Below are 22,179 nucleotides of genomic sequence, written 5' to 3' on the forward strand. Positions count from 1 at the left end.
GTGGCAAGTTTTTAACCTACTGACACACGATGCATTCTGAACCTACCTCTACACAACTGTACCATTCCAGTTATAATAATTAATCCCAACGCCAGTAACTTGGCATATGTGAACAAATCCTGCACACGGGTTGCCCACTTCACGTCATAGCAGTTGATAAATGTAAGGATCACTGTAACAAAAACACGAAAATAAATCTACATTTTTTAACATAATTCTTACAAACAATGCCTTCTTAATATTTCAAATCTTTTATAACAGTATGATTATACAATATTATAACAGGTACATGTTCATGTGGCTTGTACTCAAGATTCAATTTAGTCCTACATGACCACTACCATATTTAGTTGTTTGAAACCCTGTTCTCAAAATTTATTATGTGTACCCATATTGGTATAGAATTACATGTATCCAGGAACTCAACAAGGCCGGTTCCCCCCCCCCTTCCCAGGGGTGAAAACAAACTTATAATTACACCTTGGTGAATATACTAATAACAAGTGCAACAAATTGACCATTTGAAATTGATTCATTTTGAATAATTGTGAACCTTGAAGCCATAACAAAGTGCTTTAAACACCTGCATAACAGGGTTTCCGTTAGTGGAAGTTTGGGAGTCATTAACTCATTGATTTTAGCTTGTGGCTTCCTTAATTTAATGTTTTTCCTTCTTTACCTATATAATGTGACTTCCAATTTCAGAGATTCTGTTGTCTCTGACTTCCAAATTTTGAAACCTAATAGAAGCCCTGTGTATTATATGGGGAAAAAACCCACATTTACTGAGTTTCAGATATCATCTATTACTTCAATGTTCCCATTCATGCGCAATGCTTTCCTGTTTAGAATTATTGTTGACTTCAAAGCCATTTGACATCAATATGATAGTACATGTAGGCCTAACTGACTGAAAACACCAACAGGGAGTGGTAATATTTTACATCTGTTACTGGAGAGATAGTTCATTCATACATTTTGACTTAATATTTTGTAACTAATCTAGCATAACTGCATGCTCTAATTGTGATATCATCTTTCAATGCACTTAACTTTATGTTGCTTAGCAACCCTGTTTCATTATGAATGATAAAATATTTAAATATGATGAATTGATGACTTTGTTAAGTATAATACTATACATCAAAAAAAGTTATGTTAATGTTGTTAAAGATGAAACTAAATGATAGCAGTGGTGTGTATTTTATAGACAATAAATTTATATTACATGATACTCATTTTTTTTTCATTTTCATTTCTTCCACCTTTTTTCACATAAATTATTCACTTTCACTAAGCAAATAGAAGCATGGGAAAGTGTGGTATGTTGTATTAATTAATAAGGTGTATGACTTAATATGGTTAAATTGTGCTGTGAAAATCCCCTTTTTATGATGAATGGGGATCACGCTTTCCTTCCAATGGAGGCTTGGGTGTGCATGTTTCAAAGTGCATGCACCATTTTTTTACACAAATTTCAGTCGCAAACCGGTGCTGCCATCAACCAGTTTTCACTATGATGCACTGCAGTCTTAACTTGTAACTGCTAACTCAATCATGTAACATTACTTCAATTAAACAAGAGGCAATATCATCTTCCGCAAAAATTTTGACAACAATATACATTTATACAATTAAAACCCAGACATTCAATCCAATGACCTTAATAGTAAAATCAGGGGAAAAAATAAACAACATGTGGTCAAATTAATACTAAGAATTTCTACTTGAAAATTAGAATTTCTACTTGGAAATTCTACATTTAAACTACCACTGTCACATGAGTCGATGACGTGTACTATTACATAAAAATTTAACACTTTAACTATATAACTTTAATTATAATACAAGTGCTGACAAAAATAGAATTTCTTGATATATTCAAGCGAACAAAACATATTTTCTAAGAAAAGGTTCATATTTTGAAGAATAAAAATGTTTCTGCGAAAATTAAGTACATACATGTAATGCACCAGTCACTTGTAAGCCTTGCCCAATGCACTAGTCTAAAGTAGTACGTGGAAATTTTGTGTGGTGGGGGGAGTGGGGCCATCAGTTTCTCTACTTGTTATAGGGTTGTAAGCCAACAGTATGGATCCTGATACATGCTGGTCGCCCACCCATTATGTTGGTTTTGTCATGACACAGCTCATATGTACAAAGTGCTGGGTTATTAAGCAGGATATTTTAGAACAAAATGTATCTTGACTAGCTCCCAAAGGGTGGGGATTTGTTATAGCAAAAGATTTCATTGGTGTATGTCTGTCAACTGCCAAAAAAAATCTGGCCTATTCAACCTGCATGATCAGTAATTTTCCTACATTGTATCCAGTCATATACCATGGTTTGATCATGCATTCCCACTGCAAACTGTTATGAAAACATTGCCTATATATCTTTACACTTAGAAGAGCACAGCAAAAAAAAAAATGATGGTCCATGTCATAGTTCATAATTATACTTGTTGCAATGTTAAAACGCATTTTATATTCCATGCTTTACTGACCTACATTTTTGCTGCATTAAATTACAATAATGTGCATAAAAAAATCGGTCAAACATGTACATAAATCTCCATTGACTACATAAAATCAGTCAATCAGATCATTATCATGTAAAGAAAAGATTAAAGACATTGCAAGGACAAGTATTCATGTTATGTTTTAGAAGATATTTAAAAGATCAAAATCAGTCAGTATCGTGCATTCAAACAGGCGCAGCATATTGAAAAGAACAATTATTAAGATATTAAGAATGAATACAAAGTTGTGTAGAAAATCAAATATTTATATGTGTAATTTCAAAAAAAATACAAAAATAAAAATTGTTCTCGTTGCCATTTCTTAATGTTTTCATGTACTTATTCTTTTCAATTATTTATTAACATACATGGATTACTTTTACTTTTACAGTAATTAAGTGCCAGTAAAGATTAAAAACATGACATGCGTAGGATACATGTTTAAACACATGGTAAAATTTTCATTCATGAAATATTTTAAACTTCCTATCATAATACAGTGAACAGTGAATTAAAAAAACCAATATAAGCCCAAATACTAACATAACCTTGATATTGGTTTAAAACCACTACCCAATAAAACGTATTGCATCACTCTCAAATAGCGGTAGCATTCAAGTTATTATTACCTTAGGCTAGTTCAAACTGGTACACATATTGCATCAGCACACGTATGCTTTGTAAATCAAATCTCCCTCCCTTCAACAAACAAAGGTGTTTCCAAATCCAGCTTTTTTATTTCGCTTTGGTTTTAACTTTAAATCTATGAGATATTGTCTTCAAGATAACTTATAAAATAAATGCTTTTTTAATAAAAGATAAATGTCAGTGTATTAACTTGAAATTGAAGGATATTTTTGTTGACAAAACAAATTGTATACAAAAACTTTTCTACCTAAAAGCCATGTCTGCTATCAACATCAGTAAAGGGCCATTGTAGCTAGCAGCAAAAATACATGATCATATTAATTATGAATATTTCCTAACTATTAATTAAAACAACCTATTTACATGCACTAACCACTTAAGAACTCTGATTTGATAATACAGATTATACACAATGATTACAACAATATTCATTCTATGTGAAATGATCATGTCCTGCATTAAATTTGCACCAATCAAAAGGGACGGGCATTTTAAATTTCAATTGTTTAAATAAATCATACAATTTTTTTAACAGCTTGTTCTGACAGTCACACATAATAATTTACTGTCACCGATCGCACAAGACTGTGATTCAATTAACAATTTCAAATTTAGGTATATATCATATTATTGATATCAATAAATACTATCAAGGACACACAGTTTTATCAATTATTGTCAAATCTTTAAACAGTTCTTATCACTTTCAAGTATTTACCACTTCCTGTGGTATTAATGAGTATTTTACTCAATCTAAGTCACAGCAACTCTTTTCTTATAATAATACAATTTTGAAATTATTTATTTACGAATTATTAATTAAGTGCTTTATCACAGCCCCTTTTTTGTACATAAAAGAAAGTAAAAATTATTATAAATCACAATTGTTTAACTCATGTTCCAGACAGAAACAAATGCAAGCCAAAACTCTTAAAAGTTTTTGATTATTTTGTTGTTAAACTTTCAAACGTTTTACAATTCCTCCAATATTTTAGGGTATCAGTGTAACAGTAAATTGAATGTAAACAGATATTAACTACTTTAATGAAAAGTAAATCAAAATTTTCATTTTAAAAAATCAGTAAAATTTAAGCTTAAAGAAAACCAACAACAATTTTCAATAATAGTCAGCAGGCCCGCTTATGAGTAGATACAACTCTCCATTTAGGGTTGACTGCCTTGCAATATATTATAAATTGCTCAGGACTTGATACTTTTTTGGCAGAGAGTAAAAAAGGTATATAAAGCAGAAAATTTATCCAAACTTGTGGTGAGACAAGCATGCTATTTTTTTTATTTGTACATGTATTAAAAATAGATTGGCAAGGTAAAGTAAAGCACATAAAAGTGCCATCATTTTTTAAACTGCAGTGTTATGGTTTCAGCAATTGTGTAATTGTACAAAAAATATAAATGTGGAAGCCTTACTAGGAGGACCTCAGGTGAACCTTTGTGAAATATTTCAGATTCCTGATGCTTATAAGAATCCAAATTCCAAGACAAGAAGTCCAAAGCAGTGATGGTTTATAGTGGTTCAAATTCAGTTACTTTTTCTTCTTCTACGGTAAGGCTACCAGTATACTGGCCACCTTCAACTAACTGAAGTTTACTGCCAGGTTCATGCACGCGAGGGAAAGAAAGAGTAGATAGTGAGTAGGGCTCCCACGTTTACAATTTTTTGTAAACGTTTACACGATTGCTAAGAACCGAATCGATACCGTTTAAACGGTGATACTTCTTTGTACTATACTTCACCATTTATTCAAGTCTCCAAATGATGACTTACTTTTTATTTACAAATAATTTAATGTTCAGGGCCTATCATGATTGAATCAACACACATTTTCTGCATTGTATCCTCACTTCGCTCTTTTTAAAGATCAAAGGATAATCAACTTTACCAATGTTTTATGTCACGATTAGTGAATGGCAATGCTGTATGGATGGTTGTAAATACCTATTTTCCGTATTTTACTTTGGAATAAACCAATGACAATTGATAGAATTCATGATTACAGGCAATGATTCAGATATTTTGTAAGACAATATGGTCATTTCGATTAAACGGTAAAAATTATCATAAATGTTTTTGACTGAAACTCGAAACGAATCTGTTTAAATGCGTAACTGTGGGGCCTTAATAGTGAGATATATATACAGTGCGGGTAAAACCTTACCCTTCACCATGATGCCATTTATCTTTATTCCCCCTCGCCTTTCCCACTCCGCTAATGATATCGAAGGGCCCAGGACTTTTTTCTTTCTATAGCACAGCCGTCACTGGGCGGCTACCACATGGTTCCCACTATTATTTAGGAGTGAAATTCCAGGTTTTTTCCAGGTTTTTTCAAGGATTTTATTTTAAATTCCAGGTTTTTCAATTTGAGAATTCCCGGTTTTTTCCAGACTTCCCACCAGCCCGTAAAGGGTGAAAACATATTAATAAGCCCCTATTTCAAACGGGCATATAAAAATATTGTTCATTTTACTTGCACAAATGAGACAAATCTTAATTGGCCTGTTAGAGTTTTGTCATTTTAATGAAAACAGTATATATTTACATTTACAATATTCAAATTGGCATAAAACTATTAAACATGGGTCAGTCATAACAAAACTTTAATTGTAAATGAGAAACGAGGCAATTATATTAAATTTTCAGCCAAGTAATTACATATGTTTTAGCAGCACCACAAGAAAACCAACAAAGTGCTTGTGTGACTAGCATGGATCCAGACAAGCTTGGCTATCCATGCAGTCACATCAGTATCCATGAGTTTTTCTTTCAGATGTTAAAAATGTTAGGCTTTAGGCAGACAATATGGATCCTAAAATATGAGACTGTGCAGATATGAAGGACTCATCTGGATCCATGCTTGTCACAAACACACTTTGCTGGTTTTCTCATGGGGTGGCTCATATATATTATGCCATAAAAGATATAATTTTTTTGATGCTTAAGTCAGATCCAAATGTATAAGGTGTAATTTGTTTTGTTGATTTTTTTCCCTATTCCTATTTCTCTGTCTCGCAACTGGCGCACTAGCGCAGACAACATATTTGCTGAATCAACTTGACGACTGTGCAGTAAATTCAGGTGCTCCGGAAACACGGACTTGCTTATTATTTTTTCGTTCGTTTTCATTGTTAATTTCTAGCGAGGTTTCAAAGCCATTACGGCATTTGATGTATAAAAAGCTAAATTTGATTTGTAAAATGTTCAAAATACCAAGAAAGCTTGTTAAAACCATCCGCGATGGAAGAAAACATCAATAATCCAAACCAGGAAATGGACATTGCTTTGGCGGCAGCCATATTGTTCAATATCGATTACTTCCATTAGCGGTACGGACTAAATCCCGGACTATTCCCGGACTTTTACCGGACGGAGCAAATTCCTGGCGTTTTCACGACCGGGAGCTGCGATTTTGAAAATCACGGACTTTTCCCGTTTTCCCGGTAGCGTGGGAACCCTGCTACCATTAAGAAAAATATAGCTAACCAAGCCAAAGCCCAGGCCTTTGACTTCCCCGTATCACATCAAAAACTGATAGTTCTAGCCATCCCTGTAAGTGTAATATAAACTTGTATTAAAAGTCATTTTATATATACTTACATATACAAACAACAGCCAACAATCTGACAGCAACGTCTGGCTGTTCACAATCAGGAAACAAAGGCTCTACCACATAGTATGAAAACGTTAACGCGACGATAGCCTGTGAACACGGTCTTACAATCATACATTCTACCCACAATCTTAAAAATGCAAGGAACGGTCCATAAGCTTCGTATATATAAGCATAGTCCGCTCCAGATTTCATTATAGACGTTCCAAGTTCCGCATAACAGTAAGCACCAATCATTGAAAATAATCCACACATTACCCATATTATTAATGAAAGTCCAACACTCCCTGCGTTTTCTAGAACTCCTTTTGGACTAACAAATATGCCAGATCCTATAATGGATCCAACGATGATCGTCACACCATTTAAAAGTGAAATTTTGGGTTTCAGATTTACAGCATCGTCCTCACTCGAATGTGAACTGGTTGACCCTTGCTTCGTGTTGCCGTTTTCAGCACTCATTTTTTCTTTAATTTTATGTGTGTCACGAAATATAAATAAAGTAAATATAGATCTGGATCTATTTCCAATAGATCTATATAAATATGTACGTAAATATATATATTTTATCAAGTAAATAAAACAACTAAAACTATGCTACAAAAGTCTTTTATAAGTCCACATTTCTTTATGTTCAGTGAAATAACGTGTGACTTGTTATGGTGAACTGAATAAATAACACATGGCTACGTTATAATTTGGAAAACCTCGGCTAACCACATTCGCAACTTTTTGGCCCTTTCCGGCAATTTTCGGGAAATTGGCGTAAATCGGCGATGGTATAAGACCGCTAAATAGCAATCGGTTGGACACCAATATATAATCATTAAAACGCCTCTAACAGCTCTGTAGAATTTTTTCTGTCATTTATTTTAAATTTGAAAATTCCATTAAAATAATTGTTCATATCCTTCATTACATCAGTCTTCCGTCTTCACTTTTGCCCTATTTTTTAATGATTTTTTAAAAAGAACAAAACACCGACATATCAGACGTGACTGGCTTCTATATAACGGGATATAAATTAAGTATGTCGGTCAAGCCCAGAAACACAAATACCACAAAGACGTCATATTTATATGACAACAGTATACCTATGTCTTTTCATTATTTTGTGAAAAATGGCGGGGGTGTTACTGGTTTAATCATTTTTGTAAAATGTGTATAAGAGTCAATGTTATAATTATCATTTGGTCATGTTTTCATTGGTTATTTTCCATATGATGTGCTGGTGTATGGCTTCAAACATTTCTCCTTTTTCAGCATTTTTCTCTTTGTCAATGTTTGTTTCGTGTATAGAATGTCATACATACATCATTTCAAATAATGATAATTTTAACTTCTTGCTTCTATATATCACGGACTTATATTACATATCATTATGTAATATAAATCCGTGTATATATAGACTGTGTTTCATGACAAATACGTACTTATATGTGTATAAAAATGTAACAGATTAAATATTTTATAAAACTGAAATAAAAAACAGTAAAACTATGGGGTTTTTTTTACCTAATGGTCTTTTCTTGACAGACTTGTAACATAGACTAAGATAATAGACTAAGATAAGATAGATAAGATTAGATAGTTAAGATAAGATAATCTTTATTTATAGTCGGTTACATAAAACACACAAACATAAGCTATATATTTCCTGACATAACAGACCATCCCTTAGCAATGCAAACAAACAATCTGTATAAAAAAGAAAATATATAAAAGGAATTAGAAGATCAATGTACATTTATGACTGAATATGCAAAACAAATTAGATTTATAAGCACATATTAATATGGATAAGATGATATTACTTGATTAAAAGCAAATATCACACTTCAATCAAACATCACAGAATATAACATCATTCTAGAATTTCATTCAATACAGACTGTATCAATTCAAAGGTATATTTTACATAAACAGAATGAAATGTTCTGGAAGAAAATTTGGAGATGATTTTATGCATGCCCACTTTCTTTCAATAACATATACCGCCTCATATCTTTCATTCTATAATATTCCTGTGATCATTTAAATCAAAGTATAAAGGATAATTTCAAGGGGAGGAATCACGCCGTTCGTTACCCAAACAAACAAGATGGCGGATGTAGCCAAAAAGTAGGTTTTTCCCTTTTTTTCTCTGAAATTCGTGATGTTCTTGTGTAAAGGTACATATAACAACCTTCTCCACAATTTTCCTGGCACACAGAAATTTATTTCATGGTGTTTCGTCCCGTACTTCTTCTGAAATGCGCGTCACCAGATTCGAAGCGAGAGAATTTTCCACCGGTTTGATCGTGGTAACGTACGGCTTCTTCTCTAAAATTCACTGTTTTGTTTACATATATGTATATTAACTGAAATCACTGACATTAAAAGGTTGTAATATGTCGGCATCTAAGCATTCATGCCCATTCTGGCTAGAATAACCGCTGAAAATATTAAAATCGGGGCATTTTTCGGAAATGATAAAGTATGGCGCACAAAATATCAATGATAACGTACGGCGCATTTTTGTCTGCTTAATTGATTTTCTATATAAGAGAAAAGTTATGTTACCAGTTACCAGACATAAGATGATGTGTAGAACCAAATAAAGAAACTGAATATTATTTAGTGTTTGCATAATATCTGTCATGTGTTTTTGTATCGGACAGAAATATCCGATCCAAGGGCTCTTTCGCATTGGGCTGTAACGAGTCTTGCTAACTTAAGCCCTTGTGCAGGTGCCAGTGGGATGGATATTAAAATCCGATAGGTAATCACGAGTGATTTGTTTTCTTGCATATCATACTCGAATATAGAGCAACTTTTCCACCTTTGGTGATGTTAAAGTTTCGTCAAAAGTGAAACTTGATCCCAAATTTCAAAAACTATGTTTATTACCCTGCCTTTTTGATTGGATATTGATCACCCGAAAGAAATTGATATTACCGTACCAGACGGGTAATATGTACACACTAAATTTCCCCGTTGGGTACCCCACGTTGTAAACAACATGCGCAGTGGCGATGCGCGTACGGTTTGATTTTACGCGATGTAAATTCCGATTTAAAAGCACTTTTTAACTGTCAAATGATAAATATTTACCAAAATAGAGTAACAAGTAGAGATTTTGATGCTAAAGCATCAAGTCGCCGGATAGAAAAATGATTGTATTATCATAAATACAAGAAAATATCAGTTTAATGGTTCAAGTATAAAAATAAGAGGAACAATAAGTTGAGTAATGTTTGCCACTGAGGCTTGTAAGGCAAGTGATATGCTGGTAATTCTTCTTGTAATTGTACTTTATACATATACTGTTGTACCATACAGGTTACTAGTTCAGATTCTGATAATTACCGACAAATAATTACCGATCATCGAATATTTGCAAAGTGACAATGAAACAATGCAATTCTACTGTAAAAGTCTTGTACATCATATATTATGCACTATCGCAAAAATATGTAATTTAGTTGAAATCAATACATGTATTCCCATTGTTACATACGATATAATTAACGTTTTATTGATTTTCAGTGCGAAAAACTATCAACACAAAGATAGTTTATTATTTTTTCTATGTATCTAATACGATTCCGGACCCCTACCGTCATACCGTTTTGGAAACCTGCGCGACGGAAACCGACGGAATATAACAAAATCAACGATTACCATTATGTATTTCAGTAATGTGCCTCTTAAGCATAAAATTATATTGTGATGTTCAACCTAAACTAAACTATTGAACTTTCTTGTCAAAAGTTTGACAGAACCCGGCCTTTACCAAGAAAAAAGGAAAAGGTTTTGAAAATTTATTTTAATGTGTAAAATATGAGTATACAGGTTTTTCTAATGATATGATATATGAAACTGATTGATGAAAAATGACTTATGTAATTATCTATACAAAATTACAATGACTTGCATCTTATCAGCTGCCATACCAAGTTACCTGCATGTCTTATCAGCAATCTGTTAATATTAATAGATTTTATAACAAAAACATACAACGTGTAGTCACGTGATTCTTACAAAAGCACAGGGAGAATCTGTTTATAATTAGATAAAATAATGAATTATAATAGGTGTCATAAAATATAATTTAAATAATTTAAAAGTGTCATTTCAAATATCATCCATGATTTATATATCATAAAATAGCAACGCTTGACACATAGAAAAAAGTTTAAGTATCCCTTATATTCAATGACTGATCCTTAGGGATACATTATTGATTCATTTTATGAAAATTGTAATGTTGCTTTTTAAGATGTCAATATGTGTATATTTCATTTCATTAAACAAAGTTATCATATGTTTGAATTTTTGAGATAATTGAAAAACAATTTTGGTCTTTAATTGTTCAATAATTGATATGCTTTTATTTTCAGATTTTAAGGGCTTCTCCTAGGCTACCATAGGTATAATATTAAACTGTTACAAATATAATCGCCGGTTTCTACCGGCGACTAATGATACATATTCTCATCAGTATTGAAAAAAAATATGACCTTGTGAAAGCTTGATATTAATTCCTTAAAAGTGCGTTCAACAGACTACTCCTTTTCTCTTGTTTACATTCTTTACGTTCGAAAGAATATACGTCATGTATTTATGTGACGTCATGTTGTGGGGAAGGGGTACCATAAAGGGAATCTTATTTCGACGTTTCATTTGAAGTAGCAATGATTTATTTTAAAATCGTCTAAGCTCGACAGGGGAAGGGTAATAAAATTGTTATTTTGGTTTTGGAGTGATATATGTGGATATATTACCTGCCAAGATAAAATATCACCCTCGCCTAAAAAATCTTGACAGGTAATATATCCACATATATCACTCCAAAACCAAAATAACGTATAATATGTTATTAGATAATAGATTTTGACGGGAGCGATTGCGACAGAAGGATGTTTTAATTTCTGTAGAACAGCTACGGATGAATACTAACATACTAAGCGTCAAGCTTTTTTTGGCACTTTATTACGTAACTATGCTGTTCTATGAATTATTATGAAAATGAGAAATCGACTATGAACGGAATTCGATAATTTAAAGTATCGTCTTTTGTTCTTCAATGAAAATTAACGCACAGATTTTCTTTTAGAAATACAGCGCTTTCATTGGGTGGGAAATAAATTTGGACACTACATAAACTTCTATTTTTCATAGTGCTTCATAGAACCGTGTTAGTAAATTAGACAAGTATAGTGACGAAAGAAAGTAAATATTAATGAAGCCAAATAAAGCTTGACACTAAGTATGTTAGTATTCATCCGTAGCTGTTCTACGGAAATAAGAAACATTCTCCGGCCGCTATAGCTCCTGTCAAAGTTTCTAAATTCTGTAGAACAACACAGATGAACACTAACTGATTACTACGCTACTATGATAATATTGTAACGTTTACGAAGTATAAGTTACTAACATATACTTCGTAAACACTATTATCATAGTAGCGTAGTAATTTTTACAGCTGTTCTTTCATAAAGATAATGACGTCATCTGAGCGCATTCATGAGCGGTCTAGCTTTAATGATTTCAGACGGGTTCTCGGACATGGATAAAACATCGAAATCCAAATCCGATTTGAAACTTTATCATGGTCGGTAAAATGTTTACCGCAAATTTCAATGACACTCTTTTATTGCTGATACCTGAAGGGATTGATTGTTTTTGTTGGGGCGTTTGCGAGAAAAAAAAGCCAAAATATGAGAGGCAAATTTATGAATTGGATGTAATTGTTTTGATCAAATCATTTATAATAAAAAACTGTACGGATATGTCGTGCAAATATATCTGACGTCATAGTGGCACAACGTCACGCTAAATAGAAAACGTTTCGTCAAATAAACTGGAAATTTCTTATTTAATAAATTTATTGAACTTTTTCGCAAAACATTATTTTCTAACTAATTCAATAAATTCAATATAGAACCTATACTCATTCATTATTTTCTTTTATGAATTTTCTTTTAATGAGCGACCAGATTGTATAAACACAGGCTCATCTCCTCTGGGTGTAAGCTAGTCGCAATCACTTTTCGTTTTGTTTATGTTTGACGTGGTTCAAATATTAAGATTTTCTTATCAGTAATTTGTTAAAGTAATTTTGGAAAAGAAAATATATCAAGTCTTTCGTACCATTTTAACATTTTTGCTCTGGTAATGCATTTCTTCTTTCTGATAAGGGGATAAGACCATAATTATCGCACAACACTGGCGAAATTTAATGTGAAAACAACAATACACAAATGTTTCCTAAAAGTGGAGGCTTTTCTTTCCGTTCTGCATTTTATACAAAAATATTCTCAAACTATAAACTCGTGTTTTACTTGGTATATTTACAACGAATATCTATTATGCCACCAGCTAGAAAGATACGGGTATTGATACCCGATGGTGCAGCATTGTTCAATAATTTATTTCTGAAATGACAAACTTTTTGTTTCAAATATCTATCATTTCCTACATACAAATAATTTATTATCAGCTGACTGGACAAATAGAAATCCACCAAGTAGAAAAATGCGCCGTACGTTATCATTGATATTTTATACGCCATACGTTATCATTTCCGGAAAATGCCCCGATATTAATATTTACACCAGTAAATCTAGCCAAAATGGGCATGAATGATTACTTGACAACGTATTACAAATTTTTAAAGTCAGTGGTTTCAGTTAATACACATATATGTAAAGAAACAGCGAATTTGAGTGAAGAAGCCGTACGTTACCACGATCAAACCGGTGGAAAATTCTCTCGCTTCGAATCTGGTGACGCGCATTTCAGAATAAGTACGGGACGAAATACCATGAAATAAATTTCTGTGTGCCAGGAAAATTGTGTAGAAGGTTGTTATATGTACCTTTACACAAGTACATCATGAATTTCAGAGAAAAAAGGGAAAAACCTACTTTTTGGCTGCATCCGCCATCTTGTTTGTTTGGGTAACGAACGGCGTGATTCCTCCCCTTGAATTTTACAAAGCACAAAAGGCAAATATATGTAGCTGTATGTATTCAAAAATAGATATCAGATATCGAAGACATTACTGTAAACTAAAAAAAAAACTTATTCAAACGGTACACACATGTGGAATAATCATTTTCAGATCCAACTAATAAGATTTGAAAAGAAAACCTCACTGTTGTCCATTTAATATAATTTAGGTTACAGTCCGTTTTACAAAACTGATGTAAGTTATATTTCAAAAACATGTAAAATTAAACATTCCAAGGTTTTTATGGGTGATATTGTTTGTTTGTTGCCAATATCTGAGACACTGTAAATGATTGGCAGGACAACAATATTGTATTTGTATAAAACAAAACACTATGCCAATGTATTTTGTTGTTTCTATACAATTGAACTTTGCCATAATGCAGTAGAGTCTATAGTGTCAAGTTGAGAAGACATTACCCATAGAACATGACTGTTTTGACCTGAGTCCACACGACAATGTCTTTGGAAAAAAAAATATGGTTCTACAGGAGAAGATTGTTTTTACAAAAAAAAAAATCTATTATTCTTTTCCTTATATTGTTGAGAACAATACTGAATCCTTTTGGAGAAGTATACAACTGTAAAAGCGTATATTGGACAAGGCTCTGGCCAAATAAATGTTGATAGAATTTTGTCACTTTTTAACTGAAAATGAAAATAAGGCTAATATGAGTGTACCAGTGATTTGATACGATTTTTTGGTGCTCTAGCTAAGTTTACAAGGTGTGAAATAATAATTAGGACTTATTGTATCGAATTTGTTTAGTGTTAGTTGCTCAACATTTTTTAAACAACATATGTAGCATTCTACTTTTATTAATATTCTTTTATCGGTGAATATTTTTCACCTTAGCACGATCAGTCTTGTCCTTGCAAATTTGTCTCCTGTTAGATCTGGCGCCCAACAGGGGATCATGACTGCATAGTAACTCAAGAATTTAATTCACATAGCCCTGATAAATTCGGAGAGTATGTCACGTTTTAGAACTGTTCGATCATTATATAAGGGAGATGTGAAAGCGGCGGTAGCAAGTTGTAGAACTCTTCTACTAAATAAATATGCTTTATAATAAACAAGGAAGCTCATGCTTTTGCTTCATTAAGAACTGTGTTTGTGTGTACACGTTTAATATAAGTGATTTTGCTATACACAATTGTTTTTGGGGGTCTTTAGGTCAAGGTCAAATAGACCTTGATTGTCAAAATTACCAGTTTCCAATTCATAACTTAACAACTCATGGGACTTTGACCTTTAAACTTCACAAGTGCAGTTGTCTTGGTCTGTAGGTGGCACCTATTGATTTTGGGGTCAAGGTGATATTGACCTTATAGGTAAAAACTGTTTCCATTCAATAATTTGACAACCCATGTGCCCTTGGTCCTGAAACGGCATAGTTGCATTGATATTGGCCAGTAGATGACTTTATTAATTTTTGGGTCAAGAGACAAGGTCACATTGACCTGGTAGTTAAAAAATTGCTTCCGATCAATTGTTTTACCAACCTTGCGCCCTTGGCCCTCAAACATAGCGTGCATAGGTGCATTGGTCTTGGCCAGTAGATGACCCCTATTAATTTTGGGGTCAATGTGTCAAAGGACAATATCACATTGACCTTGTAGGTGAACAATATCTTAACAACCCATAGGCTGTTGACCCTCAAACATCGTAGGTGCATTGGTCTTGGCCAGTAAATGACCCTGTTGATTTTGGGGTCAAAGTACATATAGACCTTGTAGGTAAAAACAGTTTCATATCAGTAACTTGACAACCCATGGGCTCTTGGCCGTCAAACTGCATTAGTCTTAGCCAGTAGACCCGGTCAAGGGGTCAAAGCACATGGTCACATATTGACCTTGTAGGTAAAACCCTTTTCCGACCAATTGCGCTGTTGACCCTCAAACTTCGTAGGTGCATTGCTCTTGGCAAGTAGGCAACACCTATTGTTTTGGGGTCAAGGTTATATTAACCTTGACCTTAAAAACGGTTTCCGATTTATAATATTACAACCCATGGGCCATTGGCCCTCAAACTTCTTAGGTGCATTGGTCTTGGCCAGTAAATTACCCCTGTTGATTTTGGGGTCAGGGGTCAAAGGTTCAGTTCACATTGACCTTGTATGTCAAAACAGTTTCCTATCAATATCCTATCAAGGGTAAAGATCACATTCACCTCATAGGTAAAAACGGTTTCTGATCAATATTTCAACAACTCATGGGCTCTTTACCTTAAAACTTCACAGGAGCATTGGTCGTGGCCATTAGATAACCCCTATTGATTTAAGGGTCAAAGGTCAGTCATTTTGTACGTATAAACGGTGTCCGACAAATAACTCAACAACTCAAGTTACATTTAAACTTAACTGCTTTTGGTATACACATTTCAAGGTTTGATCTAATATCACAAATTGGCTGTCATTAAGGAGGCCTACAGGATTCATAAATTTTATGCATATATTATTTGGTAAGATTTGTAATAACTTTTGTCATAAAATTGCTGCAAACAACCTTTATGGTCACAATAACCTAGTGACTAGAAATGACCAACAGATAACCCCTATTGACTTTTTGGTCACTAGATCAAAAGTCAGTCACAATAACCTAGCCACTTGACTAATTGGCTGCCGATAGGGGGCATACATGTTTTACAAACACTTTTTAAGCAGGGGACTCAAACTTAAGCACTTTTGAAGACTGTACTAATCCTGATCTTTCTACCATTACAAGGGATTTTTTTCCCCAAAGTACTGACTGAATAGCGAACACTGTGTACCATGGTAAAACAGCATGGATGTACTGTTGGCACTGGTCACATGGTAGAATCTGTTGCTGCTGGCAGACTAAACATTAATTAAAGACATAATAACTATGATTTTTACAGAACAGTATGTATCTTTTAACAGTTAGACATGCTGCCAAAGAACTGTTTTGATAGGATAATCAAATAACAACAAAGAATATAATCACATTGAGCCCTTTATTTTTTGAGAGCATGAAAATGATGGAAGAAATTTTGTAAAAACATTTTAGTACCACAGTAACTATCACACAAACAAAAGATGGACATACGTTTCATGCCGCTTGCAAAGATAATGTTTGCACAAAACAAATTTTCCTTTACATAAAGAGATCAACACAGATCTACAGAATGTAAAATTACCCATTACACTGTGTGTATATAATTATTACATAGACAAAACAACAAGTATTTCCCTTACCATTACAACATATGTTCATTTGCATTTCAAATTCTGTATAATACATGAATATATTTCCAAAAGTTTTCAACTTCTGTTAAAGTCAGGTTATAATTGTGATAAAATAGTACGGGATATACTTATTTTAATGTCAAATAACTATAGATTTAAAAGTTTAAACAGACAACAATGTTTCTTTTTAAAACCGATACTTTTACACCTCACATAATACTAAATAACAATTGTTACATATGGTTTACAAACATGAGAATTTGTTTCAATTTACATGTATTTGAAAAAAATTCAAAGTTTCACTGAAACACTGATTTGTATAGACTTTAAGAATATTTTGAGAAAACTTGACACTGGCTCTATTTAATGCATTATATACCGTTTTAAAACCTTAAAGACACCTATCTACAAGCACCAGACAAATGTTAATTGATCATTCAGATACATGTACTTCTATAACAAGGTTGACTACCCTGATAAAAACTGCACATTTTATACTCATGCATTCTTAAATGTAGCTGAATATCTCCTATAGCAAAAGTACTGCAATTTATAACCTTGTGTCTTTCAAACTCCTTGTGTCTTTCAAACTGAATCCGTTTTAAACTGGCAAAATCAATTTGAAACACATATATCATACTAAGAACAATTTATACAGAATGCAAGTACATTTTAAAATACAACGGAGAGCTATATGTTATGATCATTACAGTAAATTACATAAATTTTCAATTAAATGCCAACATTGTTTACCGAAACAGTTTTGATTCAAACAATTGGGAGAGTTTATTAGAAACATGCTTCATGTATAATGCAGGTTTAAACGGTGAATTTATCGAGATATATTTCTTGCTTATTAGCTCTGACTTTTTCTCAAATAAAGGAATTGTGTATTATAAATTCGAAATACTTTGACAGGTTATATGACCTTCAATTAACATTGTTTGCTACATGAATATATCCCTAATCTAGCTTCTCAGGTTATATAACTGGTCGTACAAGGTTATATATATAACCCATCAAGAAAAGAATAATCTTTGATAGCTTTGTGTATCAGCCACATTATCAATCAGTTGATCAAGTATAATACTCTTGTAATAACATATATGCCTGCAACATTGTGGTATTTGTACATATATAGATATATCACAGACAATTCATACTTCAGATCTTAAAAGTCAAATATTTTTTTTCATACAACTTAATCAACAAAGCAGGCATCGAAAATAACAGTGAGTCTCAACAAAATTTGAAATACTCGAATAATTTTTTTATAATTGTTTAAACGGATAAAGCAACAAATAAAACTGAATTTAGATACTTGAAATGTTTTGTCATTTATAATATACAAGTGAAACTAAAATTAATTGAAACTTGGGATTCAAATTTTTATATTATACATTCTAGCAGGAGTATATCAGCATCAGTGAAAAAGTGTATTCTAACATATATATGTAGTATCTGTCCACTTAAAATCAATCTGATATATATTTGTTTACTCTATATGAGGAAAATAAACATACAAACTCGACAATGATGTATAAGCTGTACCTACTGATCAAGTTTTAACATCAGTACAGTGTTACAGTGAAACATTTCGCGACAACTTTACAACAAAACAATATTGAAGCTAATATTGACAGTTCAAGGCAACCAAATCTTGACATGCTATTTTAAATCACAATATCACAAGACAAGTGTTGGTTGAACTTGACCATCACAATGATGATTAGATGGATCTCTAATACAATGATGACAGCAGATAGAGATAGACCTTACATTATTCATTTCTCTCACCAAAAAACAAGAACAGTTGCAGCTACAGACCCAATGTGTGTGCTGAGAGTCCATTTCTGCCAATTTTATCTTATCTCGGACGTACACCATAGGAAGTGTTGCGGGCAAGGGCATGAATTTTGTACAACAATTGTTTGTCTGAACATCTCTCTATCTGTTATTCAAACATGAGAAGCAAAATAATCTTAAGCAGTTACGACATGTGATGAGGTATCTAGAGCCACTAGGCTTGTTTTTTTCTTTCTTTTTTTTAAACGTACAAATCTGACAATCAAGTCAGTAACATCCCACAGGCTCTCACACATCAAATTAAATGTGCCATCTTTTGTACAAAATGAACAAAAAATATTAAAGTAACCTCAACTACTGTGCAACCCAAAAGTGTCACATAAAATATTATAAATTAAGACAGAAAAAAAGGAGAAAAAAAACACAATGAATCTAGAACTACTTTATCAATATATAATCACTCAATCTGTTCACCTGACTTTCATGGGGCAATATGAAAGTCAAGGCTTCAAGATTAACTCAACATGTGAAACTTCTAAACAATCAGGGGCAATGATGTTTATAAAGTTCACAGTTTATAAAAATGGATAAAACATATAAAATTAAAAACACCCAAAGGGCTCTCCACCTTACACCTCTTCTTCCCTCTATATAAACTATTTGGGGCATGTTTTCAGAAATTTTGGCTTACAGCCATTTAAAGGTTCCTCTTCAACCTTGCTTCTCTTCCATTACCCACCTACTAAACAAACCATAAATAAAAACCATGTGTTTCTTTGAACACCCTCGTTACACAACTTGCAACTTTAATCCCTCACTACTTCTAGGTTTCCACTAATTAGCCCACAGTAACATTAAAGTTTACTCTTAAACCCATCAATATATGATTTCAACCCAGGATGTCTTAAACAGAATCCTTCCTTAAACTAATATATAACCCAATTAAACCAGACTTTCAGAAAGTGGTTTCTTTCCATTTTAATACATTCATGGATGCCTTCCATTCAATGCAAGTTCAATGTGGATACCACAAACTATATTTATACCAAATAACCACCAGTATTTGTCAAAACCTGTTTTGGCAATTAAACTTCCATAATTCTTCTTTTCTCTCTTATCAAACCTCAAAGAATTATTATAACACCTCTGTTTATAACCCTATTAAAAACATTTTCCGCCAATTAATAATAGGTTCTCTTTTCTAATGCCAATCACACTTGCCTGTGTAAATACTTCTTACAATTTTAAAGCTTTTCAGCATCACCTAGTGTTGACATATCTTGTAAGTTTATGCAAAAACTTAGTTTAGCGTTTAATATTGTAGTTTTAAATCAATGTTGAAACACATTTCACACAACTTTATACTAACATATGCTGTAAGTTTTAAATGGTTTTGTAACACTACCACTGTATATTCAACAACGAACAAGGCCTAGAACATGGATGAAAGCTACATAATAACTTTAAAGTACAATAAAAATGAGACATGTACAATGAATGATATAAAACGACAACACCTTTTTTACAATATACAATTTTGTTGTGCACAATATTATCCAAACCATGGATATGAATATAATTACAGTTTGATCAAAAAGTGGTTCATGTAAATTGAAACAATATATGTTACATATTTACAAAATGAAAGAAACATTTCAAATTTAGTACAAATAAATGCTTTAGATATATAAAAAAGTGTATACAAGTTATAAGTTTAAGTATTATTAAAGCTATTTTGACAGTCTATTCATTTGCAAAAGTGGTATATATTTTAAATTTCAGCTGTACAAAATATGTAGAAAAATGCTCTTCTCTTATATACAATGTATGAAATGATGCACAAAAAATAACACATATCTAGGCCTAATTCCATGTTGAACAAATACATATTAAGAGATGAAAGGGAACTCCATCAATACAAATCGGACACAAACTTTGGACAATGTAAGTTAAAGAAATGAGTATATACAGTGAAATAAATATTCCAAACATTATCCAAAGCATGTAGATTTGTCTTCCGTCCCATCTCTCCTCTCATAATCAAACTCGTACTGTGTTAAACTGTCAGTTTGTTTTCCATGTCGAAGTTAAGTGTCACTTCTAATTAAAAACATAAAAATCAGCATTGAAACTGTCTTTTTATCATTTTTTATATGTGGAACTTTTTTTTCATTTAGGTCTGCACAATTCCTTACACAAAACCATTATCAACCAATATTGAAGCATCTTCAAGCATAGTGTTTATTTCTTGCCTTTTTTTTTTTTTTAATTCACATTATCATTTTGGATTCCTTTATCATAGCCAACTGTTTTCGTCTCCTGTAATTTATTTCCAACTTTTCATGTCTATAATGTCCCTTAAATAAGCAATTATGTATTTTTCTCTTTGGATAATGTTTACCAATATTATGCGACAAATGTTGCATTTTATAAATGTTGGTTATTTCAAGTCAATAAATTAAATGTGTTGGCTTCATTTGAATCTTACTTATTTGGACACCAGATCTTCAAGAGAATAATTGTTTAACATTAAATATAAATCACCACTTCTACAACACTCATTTCTTTTCTCCTTCTGGACTTTCAGCTGGTGAATTTTCCGTGGCCAAAATGCTGGTCTTCTCCTCTTTGGCCGATACTTCCACCTTGGATTTCACTCTCGGCTTATTGTCAGGATTAAGGAAACTCTGTGTATGTGCCAACAAAGCTTGCCTCTGTTTTGCCTTCATGTCTGAGACCGTCTGGGTGTTTGGCACACTCACTACAGGGGCAGGCTGAACCTGTGGCCGCACCATCGGTCTCTGAGGGCGAGCAGGCTGGGAGGGTCCCATGGGTCGCTGTATAGGATTAGGGAAGGACACAGGAGGGCCAGGTCTCAGCATGTTACTTAAGATCATCTGAGGTCGGATAGCACCTGTAATAACAGTGTATTCTAGTTAAAAAGTTTGTTACATATCAAAGAAGATCTTAATCAATGAAAAATTCATTAATCATAGTATATATCATTATAAAGTAACAGTAAAGAAGCCTTAAAACATAAAATTTGAAAATCTTACAATTATCAAGTAAAGCATTATAAATTGAACTAGAACTGCCACTATGATGGCCTGAATACCCCCGCATACCACTTTGTCAGAATCAACAGTGGCCATTTAGAGCTCAAGGACAATCTCCCTGCCAAATCTGAGGTTACTAAGCCAGTGCATTGCTAAGTTATGTATTCTACATGCTTCAAATGTGAAAATGTCAAAATCAATACATTGCGGACAGGACATTTACTTTAGTAATTGAGAAGAAAAGCTTTTTTTTTGGGGTCAAGGTCCCTGTGACCATGACCTTTGACCCAGTGACCTCAAAATCAATAGGGGTC

At 32.8% G+C, this 22,179-nt stretch overlaps 2 protein-coding genes across 2 annotated transcripts in view; both read right to left on the bottom strand.

The window, feature by feature from the left end:
- Positions 1–7,510, bottom strand: part of LOC132721692 (large neutral amino acids transporter small subunit 2-like) — a 35,457-nt gene extending 27,947 nt beyond the window's left edge. The window contains exons 1-2 of the mRNA XM_060706044.1: positions 6,786–7,510; positions 47–172 (exon numbers count right to left, since the gene is read on the bottom strand). Coding sequence (XP_060562027.1) covers positions 47–172; positions 6,786–7,260 — 601 coding nt within the window. The 5' untranslated portion in view covers positions 7,261–7,510. The remainder of the gene's footprint in view (positions 1–46; positions 173–6,785) is intronic.
- A 9,247-nt stretch (positions 7,511–16,757) lies between these two features.
- LOC132721686 (protein PRRC2C-like) overlaps positions 16,758–22,179 on the bottom strand; it is a 54,351-nt gene continuing 48,929 nt past the window's right edge. The window contains exon 42 of the mRNA XM_060706035.1: positions 16,758–21,723. Within this exon, the coding sequence (XP_060562018.1) occupies positions 21,368–21,723 (356 nt within the window). The 3' untranslated portion in view covers positions 16,758–21,367. The remainder of the gene's footprint in view (positions 21,724–22,179) is intronic.

Source organism: Ruditapes philippinarum, unplaced genomic scaffold (genome assembly GCF_026571515.1).
Source record: "Ruditapes philippinarum isolate M1 unplaced genomic scaffold, ASM2657151v2 ctg837_1_1_1_1, whole genome shotgun sequence".
NCBI lineage: Eukaryota > Metazoa > Mollusca > Bivalvia > Venerida > Veneridae > Ruditapes > Ruditapes philippinarum.